This window comes from Watersipora subatra, chromosome 2, assembly GCF_963576615.1.
Source record: "Watersipora subatra chromosome 2, tzWatSuba1.1, whole genome shotgun sequence".
In the NCBI taxonomy this organism is placed as follows: Eukaryota; Metazoa; Bryozoa; class Gymnolaemata; order Cheilostomatida; family Watersiporidae; genus Watersipora; species Watersipora subatra.
Genome location: NC_088709.1, coordinates 21,575,742 through 21,602,103, shown reverse-complemented (window position 1 = coordinate 21,602,103; position 26,362 = coordinate 21,575,742). Strand labels below are relative to the sequence as shown.

Genomic DNA, 26,362 nt, shown 5'->3' with positions numbered 1-26,362 from the left:
CTACTTGGACTATTCGTGACGTCTACATTTTCGCACACCATATAACGAAATCCATCTCTTAGTTTTCATTAACCCGCGAGCTCAATGGGATTTTTTATTAGCTTGAGAACGCATAAATGTTTTAACAAAACGATAACATTTACGAGCGTCAACCTTAGGCAACCGATATGCCTATCTGTTATCGATATCTACTATTTCCGGTAAATTGCACCACTAGGAGATTTCGCCAATGCTGTAGATACGCCTTCAGCTATAAAATCAAAACGTTGTTACACTGTTTGTACTGCTCTACCAATATCGCACTTTGCAACAACATTGTTAAACCTAGCTCTGTGTTTATAGTTTTAGTTGACAAAAAGAGGTAAGTGTTTGTAAGTAAGTGGTAAGTAGAAATTTATATATTGAATTTGTATAGGCCTACACTAACAAACACGGTTGCAACAAATAGGCTGTTTCGAAACTTCTAAGTTCCGTGGGCATGGCACAGTACTCAGTCACTTACTGAATTTTGTGTTAATTCGTGAACAATGATTTTGGGATATATCTATACTATACTGATCTATATATATATATATATATATATATATATACATGTATATATATACATGTATATATATACATGTATATATATAGTCTTATTATGTTTAGCAGGCTAACTAGATAAACGTCTGAACGGTGGAGAAGTAGCTGACGCTTAAGATTAAGACTAGAGACATTAAGTAGCAATACTCATAATACAGCAATACTCATATTACAAGTATTGTTTGTAGCGGAAAATGTGTCTCATAAAACTTGACAGATTGAGCTTCATAACTTCTGTAAAAACTACACACAAACATTTTAGCTCTAAGCTCTTTAAGAAGCTTCTTTGAAGTCGAACGCTAGAATTTACACAAATGTATGCTGCTTGTCCAATTACACAAAATTTATAAATTTTTTAGAATAGTAATTGTCTATATTGGGTAGTAAATATGCAAGTCTGTTCAAGCATTCAGTTGTTGAAGTAAAAAAGGTAGGTGAATCATGGGCTCTGTTCTATGCTACACTAATTAGGAGTTGTATGCTACTGTAATAAATGTCAACTATAGATGAACGATAATTTTCATTAGCCTTACATCTATTGCAATTACACTATTATTTTCACACATAGCACATGTAATGTACATTTATAAATAACATTTTATGAAATTTGCGGATATTTACAGCGCAAGTCATGGCAGGGATGGCTGTAGCACAAACAAAAGCTGCTGAAGAAATTGAGCAACTGAAGTCGATCACTCGTTGCAAAATAATGAAAGATGTTGGAGACTTTGCTTTCTTAATTGATGCAAGAGTTCCCGACTCCGAAGTACTGATCAAGTTTCAAATAACAAGTAAGTAGGCTTTTATATCCTCACCCGTTGTTGTTGATTATTCATCGCATTGCATCTAGTATTTTCCCTTTGCATATGTTTCTGATATGAATTTGAATATATTATAAGTAGAGGATGCACACCAGAAATATGAGCCACATATTGCGGAGTCATCGTAACGAATTTATGTTTTAACAGGCTCAGAATATGAAATAGTGTTAAAATAACACAGATCTATATATATATATAGCTATATATATAACTATATGTATATATATAGCTATATATATATAGCTATATATATATATCTGTATATATATAACTATATATATCTATATATATATAACTATACATATATATATACATGTGTATATATATATATATATATATATATATATATATATATATATATATATATATATATATATATATATATGAAATGAAGTGCCGGACATAAAAATGCAGAAGTTTAAAAGAATATATATATTTTTGTCTATTCAGCTAATTTAAATTTTATGTGTTTGCCAACTTTTGGGAAAATAGACCAAATAGACTTTTTTGTGCAAATGTGTTTAAACATGTTTATGTTTACTCGCAGTCTGTTATATATTGTTCCTATTACACGGTATATCACCATTTCTAGGCAGGTATCCCGATGTCCCTCCAGGAATCTTTGTTAAAAATGCTGCCATAACAAAGGATGAAGTACAGAAGATGTTATCATCTGTGTCTCAAAATGCTACAACTTTGACCGATATTTTCCAATCCATACAAGATTATTTGTCTGACTGCCCTACTATGGCAGCGGCTAGTAGGGAGGAGTCATCTCCACAGACCTCTCGCAAGGATAAGGTTTGTCTGTACTTTATTTGGCTCTACTATATGAGCTATTGGATGCTGAAAACTACAAATATTTCCGAAAAATATACCGAGATATATGAACATCAGATTGGAACGTGATGAGAAGAACAAAAAGATGTAGATACGACAATGATATTTCCTTTTTTGTTGGTTTTATCAAAAGTTTCACAGACTCTTGAGTTAGTAGCAATAAAAAATATAATGTAACGTTAAAAGACTGTAACTGCGTCTTACGCTATTAACAAACACTGTAATATCTCGCACTGTTAAATCTAACTTATTATAATTAGCTCTATTTAGTTATTATAGTTATTATATAATTATTCTATTTAGTTCACACAGATAGGTCTAATCGACTTATTTTAAAAGATGTGTACCTCACACAAATACATGTAGATCTAATTAACTTTTTGTAATATATACGTACTTCACACTAATAAATCTGATCGGCATATTTTAGTAGATGTGTACCTCTTACTACTAGATATAATTAACTTGTTCCAACAGATGTGTACCGCACATTAATAAGTTCTAGCTAATATGTGCTTCACAAAATTATAATAAATTCTGATAGATATATAGTATTTTGATTCTTTTAGTTATAGTAACAGTTTACTATTATTACTACCATCATTTACATTTCATAGCATTATCATACCAAAGCTACTAGAAGTTGCTAGTCTGTCAACTGTGAACATCGCGTAGCAGCTGTGAGAATTGCATTTTTTGTCTAGCTGCAAAAGTCATTGACACAACTAAATGGGACACATTGTAGACGAGTGTTCAAAAGTCAGAATCACCTGATAAAAACTCAAAGAAGCCACCCATGAGAACAGCTGCAGACGTGATCAAACGGATTCAATGGGATTCAAGCTTGAAGAGTGAAGCTTTTGTTGTTGGATATGTGGACAGGTATGGTATGACATATATTTATAGGTGTTTCGCAACATTTGTGTATTGTCAGGTTGTTATGACATATTTCGGTACACTCGCATTGACATTTGTGTCTTGCCATGTAAGGACAAGCATGGTATGACAAGTATGGACATGTGTGTTATGACCTGTCATTGATATTTGTGTCATGGTATGTATTGACGAGCGTGTAATGACAAGTATTGGTAGGTGTTTTGTGATACCTGTCCTGGATAGGTATGCTATTAGTTGGCATTTCCTGATGCACTAGAAGCGTGTGTCTTGTATACTGATTGATATCAACAAATGTATCAGTTCGTAGACTTAAAGATAATTTACTACTAGTTTCAAAGACTATTGTTGTATGGCTGGAGTGTTTGATTTCTTACCGAATAGTATTGCCCAAAGATTAGCCATTTCACTTGGCCCATGAGCCATATGTAGTACTTATATGCTACATGTATGTATTTAGGTCTATTCATTTAGATGGGAAATTGTGCAGCACTAACCTGGCTACATTAGGCATACTGCACTAATATATGATAATTTTGTTGACTAGGTAAGCATTCTACCTGTCCCAATAGTAACCTCAAAAAATATAATTGAAAGGACAACTCTCACTTATTGTTTTGAAGATTTTTTTACATACTTATTATAATTTTAAACATATTGGCATTTTAAACATGATGTCTGTTTAAATATGCTGTCTTGTTATAGATTTCTGGGAATTCAAGAGCAGCCATTTAACGCTTTCAACTGGGTGAACCCAGCAGAGGCTGACTGGATGGACCTGAATATCCCGGAGCACAGGATTGAGTACTTCAAGTACAATGATGTCATCGTCTGGGAGAAGAAATCTCGCTGTGACAATGTCTTTGGTTCAACTGGTATGTTATAGCAGGAGCCACTTGTAACCTATTGTCTAGCACAACTTGGTCTCATTCTAGACAGCCTTTGAACATAGCCTGTGATTTAGAGGGCATATGAGTATGTCCTGTGATTTAGATGGCTTATGAGTAGAGCCTGTGATTTAGATGGCTTATGAGTAAAGCCTGTGATTTAGATGGTATATAAATATAGCCTGTAATTGAGTTGGCCTGTAAACATAGCCTTAGATTGAGATGGCCTATGAATGTAGCCTGAAGTCAATACAGCCTTTGAACATAGCCTGCGATTTAGATGGCATTCTGATGGAGTATAGCCTGTGAATACAGCCTGTGATTGAAAAAGACTGTCTATGAACATAGCATGTTATTGAGAAAAATTGAGTAGGAAAATTATGTCCAAGATTTGATTTGTGTAGCCTTTTACCCTACTCTGTGACTAGTTAATAGTTAGGTATATCTTAGCAGATGCATAATTCCCATATCTGTTAGTTGAAGACATGTTTGCTGTGAATACATGGCAACATCATAAATTTCACCACTTACAGAGATAATTCAGTTGCTCAATTTTACATTAAGTAGGCTTTGCTATAGCTTGTCAAAGATATAACTAACCATTTTAAACTACTTGCTGGTATTTGAAATAGCTGACCTTTATTAGAGCAGATCATATTACTAACAATTAGTACCCTGAAAGTCTAGTGTGCCCTTCGAGTGTAATAACTACACGTACAATTATTCATAAATGCTATAGAGTAATCAAATGGTGCTGTTATTAGTGTTGTTCTACCATACTGAAGGCCCCAAGTCGGAATCCTGTGTGATGCAGTTTTTTTTAACTATGGTTTTGGACAGGCGGACTCGGCTCTTGTTATAGTAAAGACTAAAGATTACAATAAATAAAATCTTGTCAAATAAATGTTAACAAGTACCAAAAACACTTATTTTGAAACATACTATATATTGCAACAGCAAAGATATTTCAGCCATTTTTCTTTTTGAAACTAAGGCACCATTCTAATACATCAGTATGGTTACGCAACAGGTGGAAAGACAATTGATCAGATGTTGTCCGAGACCGAAGGGTTTACCGAACCAGCACAACCTGATGAAGATGTTATTGAGCAACCACCAGCTGACACTAGCAGTAAGTAGGCTAATGGATAACACAGTTGTTACTAACTATCTTTTATGAACCTACAAAGGATTGATGACAGTCCAGCGGTTTGCTATCATAACGCACCCCAACCTACATGTACTGCATCGCAAATGTTATAGACTTTAGATCTTTTTAGTTTTGAGTATGCCCCATTTAACTCGGTTTAAATCTTTTTTGTCAGACCATCAAAAGGGAGATAAGCGTGTCAGGCAACTTCCGTTTTGATTGGTGATCCTCCATTTTTGTCTGGCCAAATGTGAATTTTTACGATTGGTATGAAGAGCTCTATTGTTCTCCTTTAACAAGAGAGAACCTATGAAGAGCTCTATTGTTTTCCTTTAACAAGAGAGAACCTATGAAGAGCTCTACTGTTCTTTAACAAGAGAGAACCTATGAAGAGCTCTATTGTTCTCCTTTAACAAGAGAGAACCTATGAAGAGCTCTATTGTTCTCCTTTAACAAGTGAGAACCTATGAAGAGCTCTAATGTTCTCCTTTAACAAGAGAGAACCTATGAAGAGCTCTATTGTTCTCCTTTAACAAGAGAGAACCTATGAAGAGCTCTATTGTTCTCCTTTAACAAGAGAGAACCTATGAAGAGCTCTATTGTTCTCCTTTAACAAGAGAGAACCTATGAAGAGCTCTATTGTTCTCCTTTAACAAGAGAGAAACTATGAAGAGCTCTACTGTTCTCCTTTAACAAGAGAGAACCTATGAAGATCTCTATTGTTCTCCTTTAACAAGAGAGAACCTATGAAGAGCTCTATTGTTCTCCTTTAACAAGAGAGAACCTATGAAGAGCTCTATTGTTCTCCTTTAACAAGAGAGAACCTATGAAGAGCTCTACTGTTCTCCTTTAACAAGAGCGAACCTATGAAGATCTTTAGCAAGTAAAGACTAGCTGTTTTGAGCAAAAATTGATTGATGCTTTTAGCATATATATCAGTAGTTCAACCACGCCTTTTAGAATGTTCCTGTGTGAAATTAGCTCTTTCTGATGACCAGCTCTGACCTAGTGGTCTAGGTCATGCAAACAACAGGCTGGGGTTCAATTCCCGAATAAGGCCACTAGCGACGACAGAAGTAACATCCAATCTTAAACTGCTATCTGCAACTAGGCATGTCCCAATTGTCGAAGTTCCCTTCTTACCACTGGACACAGGCATGTCCAGCCAAGAACACAGTCATTGCTTGTTTAACAATACTCTTATGAGCAACACGCACAGCATATACTCGCAATAAACCATAATATAATAAGGTTTATTATATCTATTATTATAATATATCTGTGCTATAAGCTAAGCAGACATTAGAATGATTGCTCACACTATGTACAATTAGCTCACAACAGTAGATGAAGGTGTGAAAATTTCTAGGGAATTCACCTTAGCTTTGCACACCATTACAATACAGACACTTTGCTCCATGTTTCAATTACTTTGTTATGTATAAAATATATACCAGTAGATTGAATACAATAGCTGGCTGTCTGATGCAGCAGTTTGCAACACTAGCTATAACATCAGTATAAATATTAGTTATGAGATGGTGGTAAGGGGGTCACTATTGATACACAAGCCTTAGTTTTTGCTTATATCTGTTTGCCAGAAGTTGTCACTTAGGCTACTGCTGTCCATAACAAAATCTGCTGCCATTCTGCGCGGGTTTCATGCATTGTTAATTAAGACTAACTTCCGCAAAATTTTAATACATTTTATCAAAAAGTATTGGAATTTTTCTATCATTTGTCATTGCTTTTGTTGTTTGAGGTGATCTAGCTACCAGAATGTTTCAAGATTAAAATCGATAAAAATTCATTGCGGTTAAAATGCTCAGATTAATCAACAGTGTAATTATGACATTTATAGTTGTAAAGAGATCTACAGAATAGAGATGCGTAACGCTGCAACTTGAAAGCAATAACAGATATCAACTATTGCAACTATAGCAGCTAGTGACTTCATTTCGCACGTGTTTTTCTTCTGAACGTTTTAAACACGATCAAGTTTTATCAATTTTAATATTGAAACATCCTGGCAGTCAGATCACCTCAAACCTGAACAACAATCACAAAGGATAGAAAAATACCGATACTTTCTAATAAAGCTACTAAGTCTACTAAAAAGTCTACTAACACTTTGAGCAAGTGCATCGTTAAGTAACACAAAACATTCTCATGTGATATACCAAATTATACACAATGCGCTTTCATTGGACCTGATGGTTTGTTGTTGCAGCCATCAAACAAGATAATGTAGTAAAGAAACAGTCAGGCAACAGGAAGGGCGGAGCGGTGAAAGCCAGACAGGAAAAAGCTAAGGAACAAATTGACAGACCAAACCATTTTGTCGCCATCCCCGTCAATGACAGCCTTATACAGAAGGCCATCTGGGAAATACAGGAGGAATATCTAACTCTTTCCCAGTCTGATGGCGAAGAGTGTAAGAAAGAGTTATACAACCTGCACATCACACTCTGCGCGGTGCGTATCAACGATCAAAATGAGTTAGACGCTGTCACTGAAACTCTCTATGAACTTATAACCGACAGTCATTTGCCGCAGGAACTCGTGTTTGACAAACTTGACTGTTTTTGGGGAAGGATTCTGTACGCGAGAGCGAAGCTCAATGAGGAGTTTGAAAAGTTTGCTCTGCAATTCAGAAAGTCATTAGTTGAGAAAAATATTCGCATCTTCGATGACGTGAATGAATTCAAGCCGCATATGACAATCATAAGTTTTCCAAGATACAAAGCTTCTAGCATATTTTACCCGCTAGAGGAATTTGTTAGGGTAAAGTCTAATCAAGGTGTAGAAAGATTGACAGATCTTCCAATAGCGCTACAAGAAGTGATTATATATTCTATGGAACGGGATGACGACAATCGCTATATTCAAAAGATGACACTGGACATGCACTGTTAGGTTAGTCCAAATCTTTCCTTGCTTTTACATTCCAATAATATTTTTATGGAAGAAACACGTAACAGCCACAACTGTTGTATTAAACCGATGGGAGTACGATTGGCTGATGTTTATGGACCAGCTGTTATGAAACTTTCATTTTCTTCTATCAAGGATTAGCGTTTTAATTACAAGTATTTATTTTATTTTTTCAATTCTGTTTAACACATTTTGGTAGGTTTATTTATTGTATTAATTGCTATACATGACATCATTTATTATTTTTATAGAATCATTGCAACATTCCATTTATTGAGAAATCATGCAATTGCTTGGCATAAAGAATATAAATATATATATTTAGGATGATAAATGATCGCAATAGATAGCGTATGTACAGGATAATACCAACGACTAGTATCCTAACTACTAACACACAGATACAAGAGAGGAAAACTACGGTCCAAGAATGTTATATAGCGAATCATGAGCTACATATCGAAATAAACATGTGCACATTTCATGCAATATACAACTAAAAACAAAGATAATATTCTAGTTATAATAAGGTTATAGAAGAGAGCAAGTGCAATCTCTTGCTTCAGGTTGCTTCTGCTGCTGGCATGTCGGGACTTTCATTAGAGACATCTTGTGAGGTGCCTGCATCTACAATTGATTATAATCACTCAAAAAATGAGGGCATTCAAATCATCTTCTTTCATGACCATTTATTACTGGTTCAGAGAGCGTGGCAGAACGTTTGTGTGCTTAACGGATAATCTAGTAAAACCAATATTATTATAGCTTCCAAAATCATCAACTAATAAATGTGTGATGTCAAGCTTGGAACATTTTTCAAACCTAAACGGGTGTGACCTTCACCTTTCAAAACTAAGACTGTAAAGAGATTCCAAAATGTTTGTCAAACAAAAGGTTTCTAGCAGAAAAATGAACCCTTGTAACTTATGCTTGGGTTTACAAGAGTCTCCAGACTACTTGTGACTGAAGATCAAAAGAGATCTACCAGAATGGCAAACGCGAGAAGCAGTCAATTAGTTTTACATGTACATATTCATAAACTTGGAGTTATCCTCTAAATATTGCTTTATGAACATAAGACTACTAACTAACATAAGACTAGTCTACTAACTAACATAAGACTACTCTACTAACTAACATAAGACTACTCCACTAACTAACAGAAGACTACTCCACTAACTAACATAAGACTACTCTACTAACTAACATAAGGCAAACTACTAATTAACATAAGACTACTCTACCAACTAACATAAGACTACTCTACCAACTAACATAAGACTACTGCATTAACTAAGATAAGACTACTGCATTAACTAACATAAGACAACTCTACCAACTAACATAAGACTACTCTACCAACTAACATAAGACTACTCTACTAACTAACTTAAGGCAAACTACTAACTAACATAAGACTACTCTACCAACTAACATAAGACTACTCTACCAACTAACATAAGACTACTCTACCAACTAACATAAGACTACTCTACCAACTAACATAAGACTACTGCATTAACTAACATAAGACAACTCTACCAACTAACATAAGACTACTCTACTAACTAACATAAGACTACTCTATCAACTACCATAAGACTACTCTACTAACTAACATAAGACTACTGCATTAACTAACATAAGACTACTCTACCAACTAACATAAGACTACTCTACCGACTACCATAAGACTACTCTACTAACTAACATAAGACTACTCTACTAACTAACATAAGACTACTCTACCAACTAACATAAGACTAGTCTACCAACTAACATAAGACTACTCTACCGACTAACCTAAGACTACTCTACAAACTAACATAAGACTACTCCACCAACTAACACAAGACTACTTTACCAACTAAAATAAGACTACTTTACCAACTAACATGAGACTACTCTACCAACTAACATAAGACTACTTTACGTTAATAAGTATTTCTCCTAAAGAGAAGCGTAAAAAAAGATAGATGTTGAAAGCCCCCACCATGCTGCAATTTCACCTTATGATACCGACCCTGAACGGATTAATGCGGTATCCAAGGGTTCTACTGTACTTAAACTGCAATTCACTTACTCATTTATGACTGTCCCCTTTTTATATCTCAGTTTGCATCTTTACACTTGTGAATAGCGTAGTCAGGGGATGTTTTAACCCAGCAAACTAAAATGTGCTTCTTTATCCAACAACATCGATTTCTGTTTTTGTAAATTTTACAGAACAAAATAAAACTCTATTCTACTATGTGACTCTAATATTCATTACGGTAATCACTAAAGGTGTCCGATCCTTGGCTCCAATATAAAACAGGATCAGAGCTGACAAGAAAATCATTTTACTCGAGTTGGTAGAACAAGTTAATTTTATCCCATCACAAACTCTCAAATTATATTTCATAACGCAAATTTTAGATGTAAATAAAGAAACAAGAGATTTATTGAGAATGTACAAATTTATATTAAAACATACCTGACTTGGCTGTAGAAGCCTCGGAGGTATCGACGGAGTTTTCTGACGAACTCAGATGTTGAGAGACATCTGCACTCTCTTCATCAGCTTCACTGGGAGGACCGTCACCCACACATGACAGGTTGGAGGTAGCGTCGGTAGAACAGCTGACGGCAGCTAATGGCGCAGGTTCAGATAAGGAGATTACGGTAGTTGGATTTTGAGCAGCCTCGATGGTACCTTCCTTGGTAATGTCTTGCTCAACGCTACCTTCCTCAATGGAAGCTTGCTCGGTGCTATTTTTCTCAGGGGTACCTTTATCAACCTCTACAGTAGAAGTGGCTACGGAGCCAATGTCTAAAGGAAGCTCTTCAATGGAATTATCAGTCAGAGTGTCGTTGTCATGAGATATACTCTCTTCACTGCAAGCAACCAAGGGAAGATAACATCTGAATGACATGACAGTATGCCAAATATCTGCGAACTGTACTGGTGAAATACGAATGCATTGCTAACACAAGTTACGCTGAGCTAAACGGTTCCATATGCTCTGCAGAGAGGATAATCAGACCTAAGAATCTTGAGCCCACCTTGACCCGCTATTAGTACCACAGCTATATGTACCACCATAGGAATTATATGCTGGTCAGCTCATCTAAATGATGGGCACCCTAGACAAAAGAAAGCAGTGGTATTCCTGGGGATTTCGGATCAAATGGTTTGGCAAGTAAGTGGTTAAATTAAGCCAAAGGCATAGTCGATAAGCTTTACATGCTGGAATGTCTTCACTCCTATTGGTTATTAGTACACTCTTCACTCTTATTGGTTATTAGTACACACTCTTCACTCTTATTGGTTATTAGTACACACTCTTCACTCTTATTGGTTATTAGTACACACTCTTCACTCTTATTGGTTATTAGTACACACTATTCACTCTTATTGGTTATTAGTACACACTTTTCACTCTTATTAGTTATTAGTACACACTTTTCACTCTTATTGGTTATTAGTACACACTCTTCACTCCTATTGGTTATTAGTACACACTCTTCACTCTTATTGGTCATTAGTACACACTCTTCACTCTTATTGGTTATTAGTAAACACTTTTCACTCTTATTGGTTATTAGTGCACACAGCACCAAAAAACACTTTAGTCTAATTCAGTCAAAATAAAAATTCAAATGAATTTCTTTCATAATAATTTCATTGTTATGATTTATATATGGTGTTACTTCTCTGCCTGGTGAAATCTAACTGATTAGTTGCTTCAGAATAGTTGATTAGTCATATTATCAGGATAATTAACAACATCAACAGAATAACTGATTACATGTAGTTGTCTTATCAGAATAATGAGAGTTAAAAACGAGTTGACAACTCCTGTCCTGAATTTATATTAATTTAATTAAATGCATGCACGGTAGTTCTGCATTTCGTGAGAGGAGACATGAAAAACTAAGGAAAGTGCAAAACCAAATCAACAATTTTGTTCCTGAAATTAAATTTGGGAACAATTTTTTCCAATTACAAAACATTTTCTATGGGTAAAAGTATTGTATAAGGAGACAAACTCAAGGGGACATACCTCATGCTTTGGCAGCAGTCCATCTCGCTTGAGTCAGCATCAGTTTGCTGGGGGTCGAAGGTCGTAATTGGCATATCTTCGACGTTAGAAGTTATGGTGCTGTCTGCCTGCTGATCCTTACCCTGCTCAAGTTTCAATCTCTTACTGACTTGTTCAGCATCATTTATATCTTCCTCACTCAATGACCTCTTCGGACACTTAGGAGTTAGAGGTGAACCATCTGCGCTCTCGAGGGCGCCGCTAGAGTCTATCTCAGAAATGGAACTTTTGGCATTTGTTTGATCTAGACTGCTCAATTCTTCAACGTCTGTAGGTTTGATCGGCGAGGTGGTCGTTGACTGTTTGTCGGAATCTTCTGGAGGGTGATGAGAATCGCCATTAGACAATGTCGAGGACGAGCTGATCAAATCAAACAGAGCTAAAAGTTTTTCCGTTTGCTGGCTGTCAACAGCTGAGATATCAGAATCGGAGGCTGTTGAAAGTTTCCTGTAAAATAAAATACCATTTTGCAATTCTCATCTGCTCTTAGCTTTTTTCAAAAAATCTTCAAAAATTTGTTTATTCAATTTTCTGTATCGACTTAATTGAGGAGGTTTGAACAGAAAGACTCGGGGAAGCTGTTGAACACTGGTTCGTGAGAATGATTTATTTTTTATGGTGATGAAAATTGAAAACTATTTTGTGGCATCTTAATTTAATGCATTTTTCTACAGTGTCTAGTGACAGATGCAGAAATGTAAACAAAAACAACAACAAATTGTTTTTGGACATTTTAATAACTGGTGGAAACTTCATCATGTCCAACTTTGACATATACTTCCACTCATAACTAACCATTAGCCCTAATGTATACTTTGATGTTTTTAAAAAAAACACATTTCTGGTATTAGCACCTTTTAGTGTACAGCTATAGGAGTTTCAAAACAATGTAACGCGGTTCAGCATTGATGCATGCTGCAACATTAACATAACAACTAAGTCGGCTCAACCAGGTAAACACTCTCTATGAAGGCCTGTCACTGCCAGTGGACAAGCAACACTTTTTGCTACACGTTGGCTCGAACTTATACGCTAACGGCTTAAAGAAGCATTATTTAGTTCAAGTTAAATATCACAAAATTAATATTTTAGAAAATTGCATAAAGTTTATGGTGTGGTATCCTAACATATATATATATATATATATATATATATCTAAAGGTTTGTTTGTTTGTCTGTCGTATGTCCAGCTATAGCGATTTAAAAGAATGCATGGTTGAACTACTATTAATAAAAAACAGCTTCGCACTGGAATTGAACTTGGAGACCAGTTTTCTAGACAGGTGTGCTAGCCACTATGGCACGCAAGCACCTTGCCATGCTAGAGAATACTTGTGGTCATACTTATTACAGTTGCCAGTCTTTAATGGTGCATGGGACTGCCAGTGCACTAGAACCAAAATAGGTGATCAGACTTCTCTAAAATGCTATATAATTGTAGGTATATATACAGCATAAACTTATTAAACTTATAGCCCACACAGAAATAAACCAACACCTTCATTTAAAAGTTAGAATAATAAATGTTGATTCAAAACAAATTTTCTGTGCAAAAACTCTTTTATTACCTGTGCAACCCCGAACATTCAGTAGTGCAAGTATAATCTACAATCATTGCAGACAAATACCAACAAATTTCTTGTGCTGATTGGTAAGCCAGCGTAAGAAATTTATAGCAATATCTTACACACAAAAGTACTTTTTACTTTTGATGAGCATACCAGAACACATTTAAAACCCTCCATAAATAATCTAAAAGCTGTTTAAACACAATTAAATTTTTATTGCACTCATTACAATCAAGTGTGATGTCCAAATGAAAGTCTTTAAACAGACCAAATGACAAATATACATTTAGTTGTTCGAATTCTAGAGATTACAAAATTCAGTATTTCAACCTACACTAAGATGTAACATTCAAACTGTTTCATGCCTCTAAAAAATGGTTTTAGATAAAACTGAAAAATTGGTGCTCAAACCTTACATATACGTGTAGAAGTGGAACATTGGTACAACAACTGATACTGAATACTAATACATATAGAACCTTATATATACACATAGAACTTGAATACAGTAATACTTCAACTTACGAGTGCTCCAACGTACGAGAAACTTGAGATACGAGCCAGCTTTTAAGCAAGTTTTAGCACTAACATACGAGCCATGTTTGAGATACGAGCACGTGAGTCAGTTGCCAAGTATGTCGGAGGTGTTTTATGAGAACAGCATCACTCTATATTTTTCAACTGCTCAGGTTATACTTTTGTACCGTGTTTTGTTGTGCGCGATTTTTAGTGCAGAATTATATGAATTAAAAGTACTGTGCGTAGACCGAAAGTTTGCCAGTAAAATGAAAGATGAAATAACAAAGAAAAAGCAAATGATAACAATTGATATTAAACGGAAAATTATTGAAAATTGTGCAAAATGTGTATGCGTGATTGAGCTAGCTCAGCAATACGACAGAACGACATCCACAATTATCAAACAGAAGGATTATATTCAGGGCATTTATTTAGTTCGCAAAAGGACTAACCATAGTTTCTAAACGGCGTAGCGATCTTCACGAGCCCTGATGGAGAGACTGCTCAGGCATTGGATAAAAGATAAACAATTGGCCGGTGACAGCGTAACTGAACGATGCTATGTTAAAAGGCCGGTGCTATCTATCAAAACTATAAACATTCGGAAAAGTTGGCTAGTGGTCGTACATTAACCGTTTGTGACGACACCTGTGTTCATCCTAATCGCAACATGTTGAAAGGGCGACAAAGGCAAACGCCCTCAGATAGGTTTTTCTTAAAACGGCCGGCTAGTCGTGAAAGTGAAACAAAGGAAAATTAGTTAACCAGCGAGAAACTTCTAACTATGAACGCCGAAGAAATTTTAATTACGTTAAGTTAAAAATGAAAGTTTGCTTTTAGGTTTGCTTTTAAGTTTGTCTTTAAGACTGATAAAATCCAAATTTATCAAAGTCAACTGTTGTAATGAAGGATAACTCTCAAAGCTGGGAGATATCCTAGGGATATCTCCCTCTCTGGCAAATGCTAGCGTTAGCTGCTATTGTATGAACATGTATTTAATTTTACATTTTAATTAATCACATTTCCTTGCATTATTTTTTATTTGTCGTTTTTTAAAAGCGTGCGGTAAGTTAGGACAATAACCAACATGTTCTTTCTGTTACAATATCTTGTTTTTCGTGCTTTATTTGCATTTTTTTAGAGTATGGAAATTAATCAATATATAATTAATTGTTCTATATATAAACAAATAGCACCAACGTGTGAGTAAATTAACGTACGAGCTCAGTCTCGGAATGCATTAGGCTCGCAAGTCGAAGTATGACTGTATACATATATAGAACAACACACATACACATAGAACTTGAATACACATATAGAACAACACATATACACATAGAACTTGAATATACATATATAGAACAACACATACACATAGAACTTGAATACAGATATATAGAACAACGCATATACACATAGAACTTGAATATACATATAGAACCTTACATAGACATATAGAACATGTACAAATAAAATGAATAGAACGGAAGTGCAAAGTTATCCTATTGAGTAAAGCTAAATAAAGTAGAAATGTCGCAGTAGATAAAGAATAATAAAATGACTATTAAAATAGATAATTATATTTTCAATAAAACTAAGTACAGGTCTTCAACCTCTTGTTGTAGTGAACCTCTTGTTGTAGAGTTCACAGACTGAGTCAGGAAGAATGCTAGCGTTTATTAAAGTTATAAAAAATAACTGTTAATTTTATTTGGCCAAATAATGCTTTAATGGCTTAATTAAGTTCTGAAATGTACTTTTCAGGTGTCCTTGAACATTTATATCAAGTTTATAGTCAATTACAAAATGAGCCATCGCAAAGTTCTCGTAATTTCTTTTTGTACACTGGTGCTAATTTAAACCATAACTGTCACGTACGACTTTTATCGTATACATGTATTCTAGGTAAATCAGACACGCTGATTGCGCTTTTGCACTCAAAATAAAGATTAGTCCGCCAACTTTCAGAGTTATGAAGGCGTTTTTACAACGTTTTAATATCGGTCTCGAAACCAACACAATCGACACAACAAGCTCCGCCCATAAATACGTGGCTTAACATATCTTTTTAGGAATGGAAGTTAGGGATGTTTAGTCCGATTTAAAATGATAGAGATGGGTGTCTTAAAACCCATTATTATCTAAATTCAGACTTAAAAATAATCTCAGTCTTTTCTGAAAGGTAAATGAGCTATTTAACATTGCATAGCTTGTGATAAACCGCGCTTTTTGAGCTCATTTTTCTCGGCGTTCAGCTTATTTAAACATCTTGCAACTAGTTACGAGCAATTTTAGATACCTTCCATAAAAGACTGAAATTATTTTACAAGCTAGATTTAGATAATAATGGGTTTTAAGACACCGATATCTATTATTCTAAATCGGACTAAACATCATAACTTTCGTTCCTGAAAAAGCTAGGTTTCATCACATATTTATGGGCGGAGCTTGTTATGTCTATTGTGTTGTTTTTGAGACCGATATAAAAACGCTGTAGAAAAGCCTTCATGACTTAAAAGGTTCGTTGATCAAACTTTACTTGGAGTACAAAATCGAAATCAGCATGTCTGATTTACATAGAAAATACAATGAAAGCTGTACGTGGCAGTTACGGTTTAATCTCATGGCAGTAGGCATATCTGGCAGCTAGAGGTAATCGGGGATACGTGTAAACAGGCATACCTTCCCATTTCATCCACGGTCGTTACAATCAGTGTGTTCTTCTCCAGAGCATTCATGAATTTGTCTATTCTCTTGTAATGCTGCTCTGGATAGCAGACCAACTCACACAGCCTCTGAATTGTGAATGGAGCTCTGCAAAAACACATACTGCTACTTTGAAAAGTTCTCTTCCAACTACATGGACACTAAAACTCTGAAAGTGAAAATATCTGGTCAAAATTGCAATAAAAAACAATTTGTAGGTAATTAATTGGTGGCTTTAGCATATTGTTTGTTTTTCCTAAAATGTGTAAAACAAACCACAACTCATTCTTTTAACAAGCTAAACGAAAACAACTTACTAGATATGAATTGACAAGTGGGTGTCCTTGTTTCATAGTAAGACTGGCATTAAAACACCATGAGACAAAGAGTTTGTTAATGTAATGCTTGCAGCACCATAATAGCTGTGACTCTTTGTTAATGCAATGCTTGCAGCACCATAATAGCTGTGACTCTTTGTTAATGTAATGCTTGCAGCACCATAATAGCTGTGGCTCTTTGTTAATGCAATGCTTGCAGCACCATAATAGCTGTGGCTCTTTGTTAATGCAATGCTTACAGCACCATAATAGCTGTGGCTCTTTGTTAATGCAATGCTTGCAGAACTATAATAGCTGTGGCTCTTTGTTAATGCAATGCTTGCAGCACCATAATAGCTGTGGCTCTTTGTTAATGCAATGCTTGCAGAACTATAATAGCTGTGGCTCTTTGTTAATGCAATGCTTGCAGCACCATAATAGCCGTGGCTCTATGAGATACTTTTATATTTTTCCGCTGATGGATACGATTCAATAAAAAAATTTATACAAGGCCATGCTAAAATAACAAGAATTAATTTGTAATGCTTGCGTAAAATGATAATTTTGTTTCATTCTTAAACCATAACTGTCACGAACAACTTTTATCGTATTTACTGGGTAAATCAGACACGCTGATTCCGATTTTGTACTCAAAATAAAGATTAGTCCACTAACCTTCAAAGTCATTTAGGCTTTTTTAAAGCGTTTCAATGTCCGTTTCGAAAACAACACAATCGGCATTACAAGCTCCGCCTATAAATATGTGACAAAACCTAGCTTTTTCAGAAACGGAAGTTCGGAATGTTTAGTCCGATTTAGAATAATAGAGATGGGTGTCTTAAAACCCATTATTATCTAAATCCAGCCTGTAAAATAATTTCAGTTTTTTATGAAAGGGATATAAACTATTTAAAATTGCTCGCAGCTTGCTACATAACGTTTAAATGGGCTGAACGCCGACAAAAATTAGCTCAAAAAGCGCGGTTTTATCACAAGCTAGCGTTGTTATCGCGCTTTTTAAATATGCAATGCTAAATAGCTTATCTACCTTTCTGAAAAGACTGATATTATTTTTAAGGCTGAATTTAGATATTAATGGATTTTAAAACACCCATCTCTATTATTCTAAATCGGTCTAAACATACCTACGTAACTTCTGTTCCTAAAAAGCTAGGTTACGTCACGTATTTATGGGCGGAGCTTGTTATGCCGATCGTGTTGTTTTCGAGACCGATATTAAAACGCTATAAAAAATCCTTCATTACTCTGAAGGTTAGTGGCCTAATCTTTATTTTGATTACAAAATCGGAATCAGCGTGTCTGATTTACCTAGTAAATACGATAAAAATTGTTCGTGACAGTTATGGTTTAAATTATGTTCCCCTTTATACTTGGTTTTTTATGTTGCCAAAGCTATTACAGTCGACGCTCCTATTACAGTAGACACTCCTATTACAGTAGAGGCTCCTATAACATAAACCTCCTTTAACGTAAATTCCACTTAAAAAGGCTAGCGTAAAAATGTGGGTAAAGTATTTGCTTCTTGTTAGGTAAGAAAGTTCATATAACATAAAGTGACATGTCGCTACAAACTCTCAAATTCCATTTGAATAATGAGAGTTCCATAGTTACGGTTGAAAATATCGTTTTCTCTCTTCCCGCATTTAGGAGATAAACCAATGTAACAGCACATATATATTCTATACATACTAGTACTTTGACTGCCTAATGTACTGAGAGATCAGTTGTGCCAATAAAGCTTAGAGAATAAGTGTGTGCACACTTATTCAGAAATACTTAAAGGTTGACTCGCAACAATATTCACATTACAGTTATTTGGTATCAAAAGATTCACTTGTCTTATTCTGCTGCGTTGTAGGTGAAAGATATATTAACATGTGATTACAAGCTCTTATAAGCTCAAAAACGAACAGTTAATCGTAGCCATCATGAAAACTCTATAGGTTGAAATCCTGACTATAGAAAATATGTATTTTTGTTTTACTTCATTTTAAACATTTCTATCTGCTTCTTTGCAACAGAGACCTTGCAATCTAAAGAAAGTGAAAATCTCAATTTCAAGTGACATTGAAGGCGTGCGCCCCCTTAATGTAAAGTTTCTGTAACCATGCAACTTAAACCAAGTGAAAGGGAAAAAGAGAGAAGTTGTCAATACAAACCAATAATACCACCAATTACTGTACAGCTTTTAAATTAAATGTTAAGTTTAGTTTTTTTTTTATTTGAAGCCTCAAAAGGGTGAGTTTGGGAGATCTTGGAATGGATAAGACAATTTACCTGTATTTTACTGTTTGAATAATGTAATACCCTCGCGTAAACATTTTCAGAACATATTATTTACATTTACATTCCTTTATTACATGTTTTAAGGCTATTTTTGTATCTGGAATTCTGCTGCAGATGCACACATTTTTGATGATAGACAAAACAAGCATCAAGCAAAAGCTATAAAATACCCAAAGCGAATTATTCACTTATCTCATGGTATTAATTTACCGCGAGATAAGTGTTTCAATTGACATTTGCGTGTTGCAAATTAACGCGGGTACTCTATTAAAAAATAAATTATACTCCAGAGGTCACAGCGGTGAACAACAGTATTTTATGACAGAAAGAGGGACAATCAATCTCAACATAGCATCGCTTTAACTCTCAATGTCTGTTCGTGAGAACATGTTATTAGCTACAAAAAACACAACAGATATAATGAATGAGAGTGTGTTGGAAAGTCGGTATTTTATTTGGCAAAGTCACAATAACACAACAAACTTACTGTTTAAATGAGTCTACAGTCTGCAGTATTGAAGTGTAGAGCTGATGAAAGCTGACAACAGCAGTGTTTGGCACAGCTGGTAACGCATCGAAGGACTGTTTCTGGTTGTAACTTCTCATGACCTTGTCTAACTTATAAAGGAAGAGTGGTTTAACCACCTTCCATGGATGGCTACAACAAAATCAAAGTGAGATAAAACATGTTGTTGGAAAACTGATTGGTACATGACAGGATAAAGGTGATAAATTTTGGAGGTCAGGAGGGATCATCAAGACAGGGGGAGGCGACTCTGGTAGTGCCTATTTACTTACACCTACGATGTTTGACAAAGTACCAACAGTGGAATACTACATGTAGACGAGTGTCACTTATTCTCACTGACTTAGAGTAGCATTAAAGCTTTACAAAAGTTACAACGGGAATATTGCGTGTACTTACGAACAAACTGAAAGATTTAAACATGACTGAACTTTGGTAGGAAGTAATGCAAATGAGGATTAGGGGAGGGCCTGTTATTAGCTCCGAGCCAATTACTGATTGCTACCACAGACATGTCTATTCATAAGCACACATAGGGAACAAACTTATAGCGTGCAACATGCAATCAACACTATGTTTCCATGAAGGAGATAATGCAGATTTGGAATTGTGTGCACATTAATTTACCGCGAGATAAGAGTTTCAATGGACACTCGCGTGTTACAAATTAACGCAGGAACTCTATTAAAAACTCTATTAAAAAATAAATTATACTCCAGAGGTCACAGCGGTGAACTCCTGTCTCACTTAGCAGCACTCTTGTGAAATAAGAATGACTGAAATGTGGAAAATGTTTAAGATCGAACAGCTTGGGCGGCATTTTCTGTCACGTCACTCGCATGTGCCATTGTCATATTCCACAAGCACGAAATATTTGCTAACAAATTGCGAGTAATGAAACTCGTTGATTTGCTACATTTTTCTGTTTCAATCTTGTTGAAGACGCAAACATGCGAATTAACCAAGTAACAGAAACAGTGATTCAAATTAAATTGAATGAAAACATTGTGGCACTTCGCTAGCATTTGCCAAAGACTAGTTCTTCTGACAAGCTAATCAGAAGCAACTTTCAATATTCTCAAGTCACTGATAGATATCTGATATCACTTTATCAGTATCTTAGATAAAAACTGACTTTTTCATCCTTTTAACTGCTTCAGCTATAATACTTACTGGAGGAAACTTACTTTTTAATATTATTGTATTATTTTGTGAATATCGATACTACACTACAGTACACTTTAGTTAAAATTTGATTCTGCTCTAGCCAATGACTGCACTTTAAAAACCTCCGCTGACACATAATGACCAGATGGGATGAATGGCGCTATTAAGCTACATATAACAATTTGCTTAACCTGAGACTGGTCAATATTTAGATATTTAGCGAGGAAACACAACTCCATTCCTTCAGTATGGATAATAACTAAGAACATGAGATACCATATTACACTAGGAGTCCTAGCAGTTTAGTAGTATTTTCAGTGACGAGTAATCCCTAGCAGTCCTCCCTAGCCCTTCCAACCAAACATAGAGGTACTCACTAGCCCTTCCAACCATACATAGAGGGTACTCACTAGCCCTTCCAACCAAACAGAGGGTACTCCCTAGCCCTTCCAGTCATACATAAAGGGTACTCACTAGAGCTTCCAGTCATACATAGAGGGTACTCACTAGCCCTTCCAACCATACATAGAGGGTACTCACTAGCCCTTCCAACCATACATAGCGGTACTCACTAACCCTTCCAACCATACATAGAGGGTACTCACTAGCCCTTCCAACCATACATAGAGGGTACTCACTAGCCTTTCCAACCATACATAGAGGGTACTCACTAGCCCTTCCAACCATACATAGAGGTATTCACTAGTTCTTCCAACCATACATAGAGGTACTCACTAGCCATTCCAACCATACATAGAAATATTCACTAGACCTTCCAACCATACATAGAGGTACTCACTAGCCCTTCCAACCATACATAGAGGTATTTACTAGACCTTCACAACTTCTATAAATTCACCAGATGATTCGATATTGCAAACTTGCAATATCGAAAGGCAATACATCGTGACTTGCCTATTTATAGAGGTTTCGCGGTATATTGCACTAATATTATTATGTAGAAATAATTTAAATTTTGGTTAATATTTATTAGTATATTTTAATTTAAAAAGAAACTGTTTTGTGTTCGCGATAATTAAAAATAAGACTTTTTACGCAAGGCGTTTTTAGACACAGCAAACATTTAATTCCTGAATATCCATGCACGTGGAAGACCATAGCATGAGCGTATTGTAAGACTATAAGGCCCGTACATTTTAGTTCCAGTATCACTCACTCTAAAAATCCTCAGGTGTGAGATAAATAGGCATTACCTGTTTAGATCATTTATATGATATCTCTTTAAATTTTAGCGATTTTCAATTCATCTACCTTCATAACCGATATCAAACAATTAAATCGTTTTATCGCAAAGATCTAGCATTCACACTTCCCTACAGCCTACCCTTTGCCAGTCTCATCAATAAATCGTCATATTACCTTATCTTTCCAGTCTTGGAGACATGTTCCAAGAAGTCATTTATACCTGCTGGAACTTCTAGTTGTGGAACAGCCGCTGTCTTTGAATTATCGCTGCCAGCTTGTCCGTCTATGTTTTTCTTACGGATTAATGCTGATGATTTTGCCAAATCGAAGCAGGTCTTGAACTCTGTAACATTGGTCTCCAATATAGTAGGATCTTTGCACTGATCGATCCAATTCGGCAAAACAGACATACAAATTACAATGTCATTAAGTTGCAAATGCACAAATGGAGTCAAAAGTGTGTCGGCTGGCTGCTATTCTAATATATTTTCTCCATCAACTCGCTTTGCTATGTTCTTTTGGCTACCCAATTATAGCATAAGGTCAAATCAGATTCCAAAAATATGAAAAATTCTATGTAGTACTTATCCATTCTCCATTAATTTTCCAGCAGTAGTTACAGAATTACACCGATCAGCTTCTGATTGTCATATTGTGGAGTTTTTACCCCGAAAGAAAAAATTTTCTTTACGCAAATCGGAGATTTACAGAATTGTCCAAAAAAATTCACTATTCTTGGATGTCAAGGGTGTTTGAAACTTATCAACGCATGCTCTGCTTTCATGAATAAGGATTTTGAATGAACAATTATTAAATAATCTAGCTACAAAGACAGTGATTTTAACATAATTATATAGTGTCGCAGCTGTTTCTGGTCAATGTTTTGTTTGGCAAATATCTCAGACTTTTTGCGCATTTTCTTTGACGTGAAAATGTTGATAAAACGTGGTATGCGGTCAAAATTACACAAAAATATTATTCAAACCCCAATCTGTAATGTTATCTACCACTGTTAATACATTAATATTTCATGTGGTTTGTTAACTCTGAAATATTCTAACCTGTAACATCCACAAAGGCTTGTAAAAGTATCCTTCCTATTTAACCCTTTGACTGTCACATTATTTATTGTGCTAAGTGCTATGGTACCACATTTTTCCCTCTCAAAAACCCAACATTTTGTTTTGGCGCTGGCTCTGTTATCGCATGGCCTATCTAGCCCAAATAGACAATACGTCATTAGAACCCTTTCAACAATAGAATACGACCAATAGCGCTTTTCTTTGGTGACCTCATAGCATACCAGATGATGCCGAATACAAAAAAGGCCTGCTTTATGAAATAAAAATACAACTGTCTGAGCTTTAGTTGATATTTCATAAATGCTAGCCGTTCTATTTTGCTGCTAGAAGTGTTAAGATAATGTGAAAGCAGTTTGAACAAGCTAGAAAAATTAATGCAGAGTTATATTACGTAATATGAATATAAAACAAACCGGAAATGGGGTTCAAAAATGTAAAATCATCTAACAAATAAATTTTATATCATTCAAAATATGATTATGGATCCAAAAACTTCCTAAAATTAAAGAGAACAAACAAAAAAGGTTGCGAATACAAACTAAAATACAATGTAATAAAGCTAGACAAAACATCATACAAAAACGTATGTCTTTTTATAGAAAAAAATTGTTTCGGATTATTGAATTTTGCAAAACATCGTCGGTTTTATTGGTGAGAAAAACAATTACCAAGCAAAATCACTTTTCCATTTAATATTTATAGATGCAAAGAAGTTTATACGGTGTTGAAACTTGGGTTAAAAAAGCTGTCATGAAGTGGTGAAAATGTTGCTACATTTTTAAAAAGCGTTTGTAACATCATGATTACAAGGGTCCTATTTTGCCTAAATTCATTTCGTTTACCACTTTTAATTAAATATTCGTCCTAACTGTCTAAAACAGCTTCATAGACAATCTAAATACATTTCTACTGCGAATATATCAGGTTTGTAGATATCTTTGTAAACATACTATGCTCATTCATCGGTCATTAAGTTTCATCAACTCTGAGCCATTGCAGATTCACAGAAATGCGGAACTGGCACCCAAAGGTTTAAAAGCACGTGGGTTTACTTGCAATCAAAAAATAATTAGCTTAAAATAATGTTATGTCACCTTGCAAGGCCTCCAAAACTTCTTTTCCGCCATCGCTCATCGTCTGGACAGCCTTTCTACTATTGAACTTGACTAAATAGACTTGTTTCCTGTAAAAAGTTGGAGTGACACGTAAGAGCTCTAGCCATTTTAGGAAATAAGCTAGAAAAAATATATAGACAACGGCAAGACTATAGATGAAATAGGAGGGTTTGAATATCAAGTAGATAATAGTAAAAATCTAAACAAGTTTTTGGCAATTTTGCAATAAAAATTCTGGCAAAAGTCAAAAGAAGAAATTACATTAAATTTAGCATCAGTGCATTTTTGTTTTCATGGTTAAATGTGAAATTTAACAATTACTAATCTTTGAAAATCACGTATTTAAAGGAATTCAATGATACCGTACACTGTAGAGGATGCAGAAATAGAACTATGAAAAATTAAAAGAATTACTAAACTAATGTGAAATACTGAATCTAACAACATATACTTGCTCAAATCATTATTAAGTATTTAAGTGTAACAGCATCTAACAGATCATTTGTGAAAGAGCAGAGCGCATAATAGTACAGCCAAACGTCTATACACAGTATGTCCTATGTCCGCACGTAAGCAAACATAGGATTGTACGTATGCAAACATAGGATTGTACGTATGCAAACATAGGATTGTATCAAATACTCAACTACACACCCAAAAACATTATTAACATGGTAAAAATTAGAAAACACAAGTTAAAAGTACAACAATAATAACCAATTTGTAGGGCACGTTAGATTAGACTACCAAATCTATGGTTATAAGAACTCAAACTCTGTCTATCCCAATCTACCTCTAACTCTAAAGCTATGCATCACCGAGCTACACTTTTATTTAAGTGTTTCTAACATGAACAAAGAATAACAATTTCTTTTAACAATCATTCCTTTAATAATTTGTTACATATAATCTAGTTTTTACATTGTTTGATACAACAGATTGTTTTGATGTTCTACATAATTACATGCGGTATCCATTAAGAGTTGGTCACGGGTTTGTTTAGCTCGAAACAAATGAAGTAAGTTGCATAATAGTCCTATAGGAATAGTTGCTCCAACATAGGCCTACAATAGTTGTAACTTGACATGTAAAGCAGATCTCTGAATGCATCAACTTTTGTGTAATGTTATTGACTATACTAAGTCTCTGACTACGTATTTAAAAGACCCATACATGTTAAAGTCTGAATCAAATAATCAGTATAATTACAATCTATAAATTTTAGAAAATGATGCAGCATAACAAATAAAAATGTTTGCTTGTTTGCAAATATACTACAATAACAAGCAAAAGAAGCAATTCTGCGCCGCGTTTGGATGCCCTCCGTAAACTTCACACATTAAAGCTATACAACCAAGTATATCACATTAGTTATTTTACTGTAAACAAATTCATTTGTAATTATCGAGTTTGACTCCTTCAGCCTCATGGCCCCAATCCCGAGAAAAGAAGGGCCATTGGCAAGTAAAATATAATACTAAATAATACAATAAAATTTATTTATCCTAAGTTAATCACCTCCATCGTAATATTATATACCAGCGCTGAATAATAGGATCGACAGATAATCAGATAAATATTAGTTTCGTAGATACTTTTATGCTTCAATCTAGTTCTCAAACAAATGTTATTTCACGTCGTAACATTTACAGCCCT

At 35.0% G+C, this 26,362-nt stretch overlaps 2 protein-coding genes across 6 annotated transcripts; one reads left to right on the top strand and one right to left on the bottom strand.

Moving 5' to 3' along the window:
* Nucleotides 1-241: 241 nt before the first annotated feature.
* Nucleotides 242-8,090, top strand: LOC137387292 (leukocyte receptor cluster member 9-like). Of its 4 annotated transcripts, none has more exons than XM_068073664.1 (7): nucleotides 242-367; nucleotides 1,212-1,373; nucleotides 1,996-2,204; nucleotides 2,989-3,125; nucleotides 3,843-4,012; nucleotides 5,055-5,156; nucleotides 7,405-8,090. In XM_068073664.1, exons 2-7 carry the CDS (start codon nucleotides 1,214-1,216, stop codon nucleotides 8,088-8,090), a joined length of 1,464 nt encoding a protein of 487 aa, XP_067929765.1. In that variant the 5' UTR covers nucleotides 242-367; nucleotides 1,212-1,213. The 4 variants fall into 4 exon arrangements, with proteins under 4 accessions (XP_067929765.1, XP_067929763.1, XP_067929766.1 ...); XM_068073662.1 differs by having other exon boundaries at nucleotides 1,996-2,212; nucleotides 2,994-3,125; XM_068073665.1 differs by having other exon boundaries at nucleotides 1,212-1,377; nucleotides 2,000-2,204.
* A 6-nt stretch (nucleotides 8,091-8,096) lies between these two features.
* On the bottom strand, nucleotides 8,097-24,769 carry LOC137387293 (serine/threonine-protein phosphatase 4 regulatory subunit 2-B-like). Of its 2 annotated transcripts, none has more exons than XM_068073667.1 (7): nucleotides 24,686-24,769; nucleotides 22,684-22,852; nucleotides 20,098-20,268; nucleotides 16,963-17,094; nucleotides 12,151-12,640; nucleotides 10,585-10,978; nucleotides 8,097-8,735 (listed from the first exon to the last, which is right to left on the bottom strand). In XM_068073667.1, the coding sequence occupies exons 1-7, from the start codon at nucleotides 24,723-24,725 to the stop codon at nucleotides 8,671-8,673; spliced, it is 1,461 nt and encodes a 486-aa protein (XP_067929768.1). In that variant the 5' UTR covers nucleotides 24,726-24,769; the 3' UTR covers nucleotides 8,097-8,670. The 2 variants fall into 2 exon arrangements, with proteins under 2 accessions (XP_067929768.1, XP_067929767.1); XM_068073666.1 differs by having other exon boundaries at nucleotides 8,099-8,735; nucleotides 10,585-10,985; nucleotides 12,155-12,640.
* Nucleotides 24,770-26,362: the final 1,593 nt, after the last annotated feature.

Coding starts and splice junctions, on each gene's coding strand:
- LOC137387292 (XM_068073662.1), top strand. CDS start 1,214: ATGGCAGGGATGGCTGTAGCACAAACAAAAGCTGCTGAAGAAATTGAG. Junction 1,374..1,995: donor GATCAAGTTTCAAATAACAA/GTAAGTAGGCTT, acceptor CACCATTTCTAG/GCAGGTATCCCGATGTCCCT. Junction 5,157..7,404: donor ACCACCAGCTGACACTAGCA/GTAAGTAGGCTA, acceptor TTGTTGTTGCAG/CCATCAAACAAGATAATGTA.
- LOC137387293 (XM_068073666.1), bottom strand. CDS start 24,725: ATGAGCGATGGCGGAAAAGAAGTTTTGGAGGCCTTGCAAG. Junction 22,853..24,685: donor AGTTTTGGAGGCCTTGCAAG/GTGACATAACAT, acceptor CCAATGTTACAG/AGTTCAAGACCTGCTTCGAT. Junction 20,269..22,683: donor TCCAAGACTGGAAAGATAAG/GTAATATGACGA, acceptor ATTTTGTTGTAG/CCATCCATGGAAGGTGGTTA.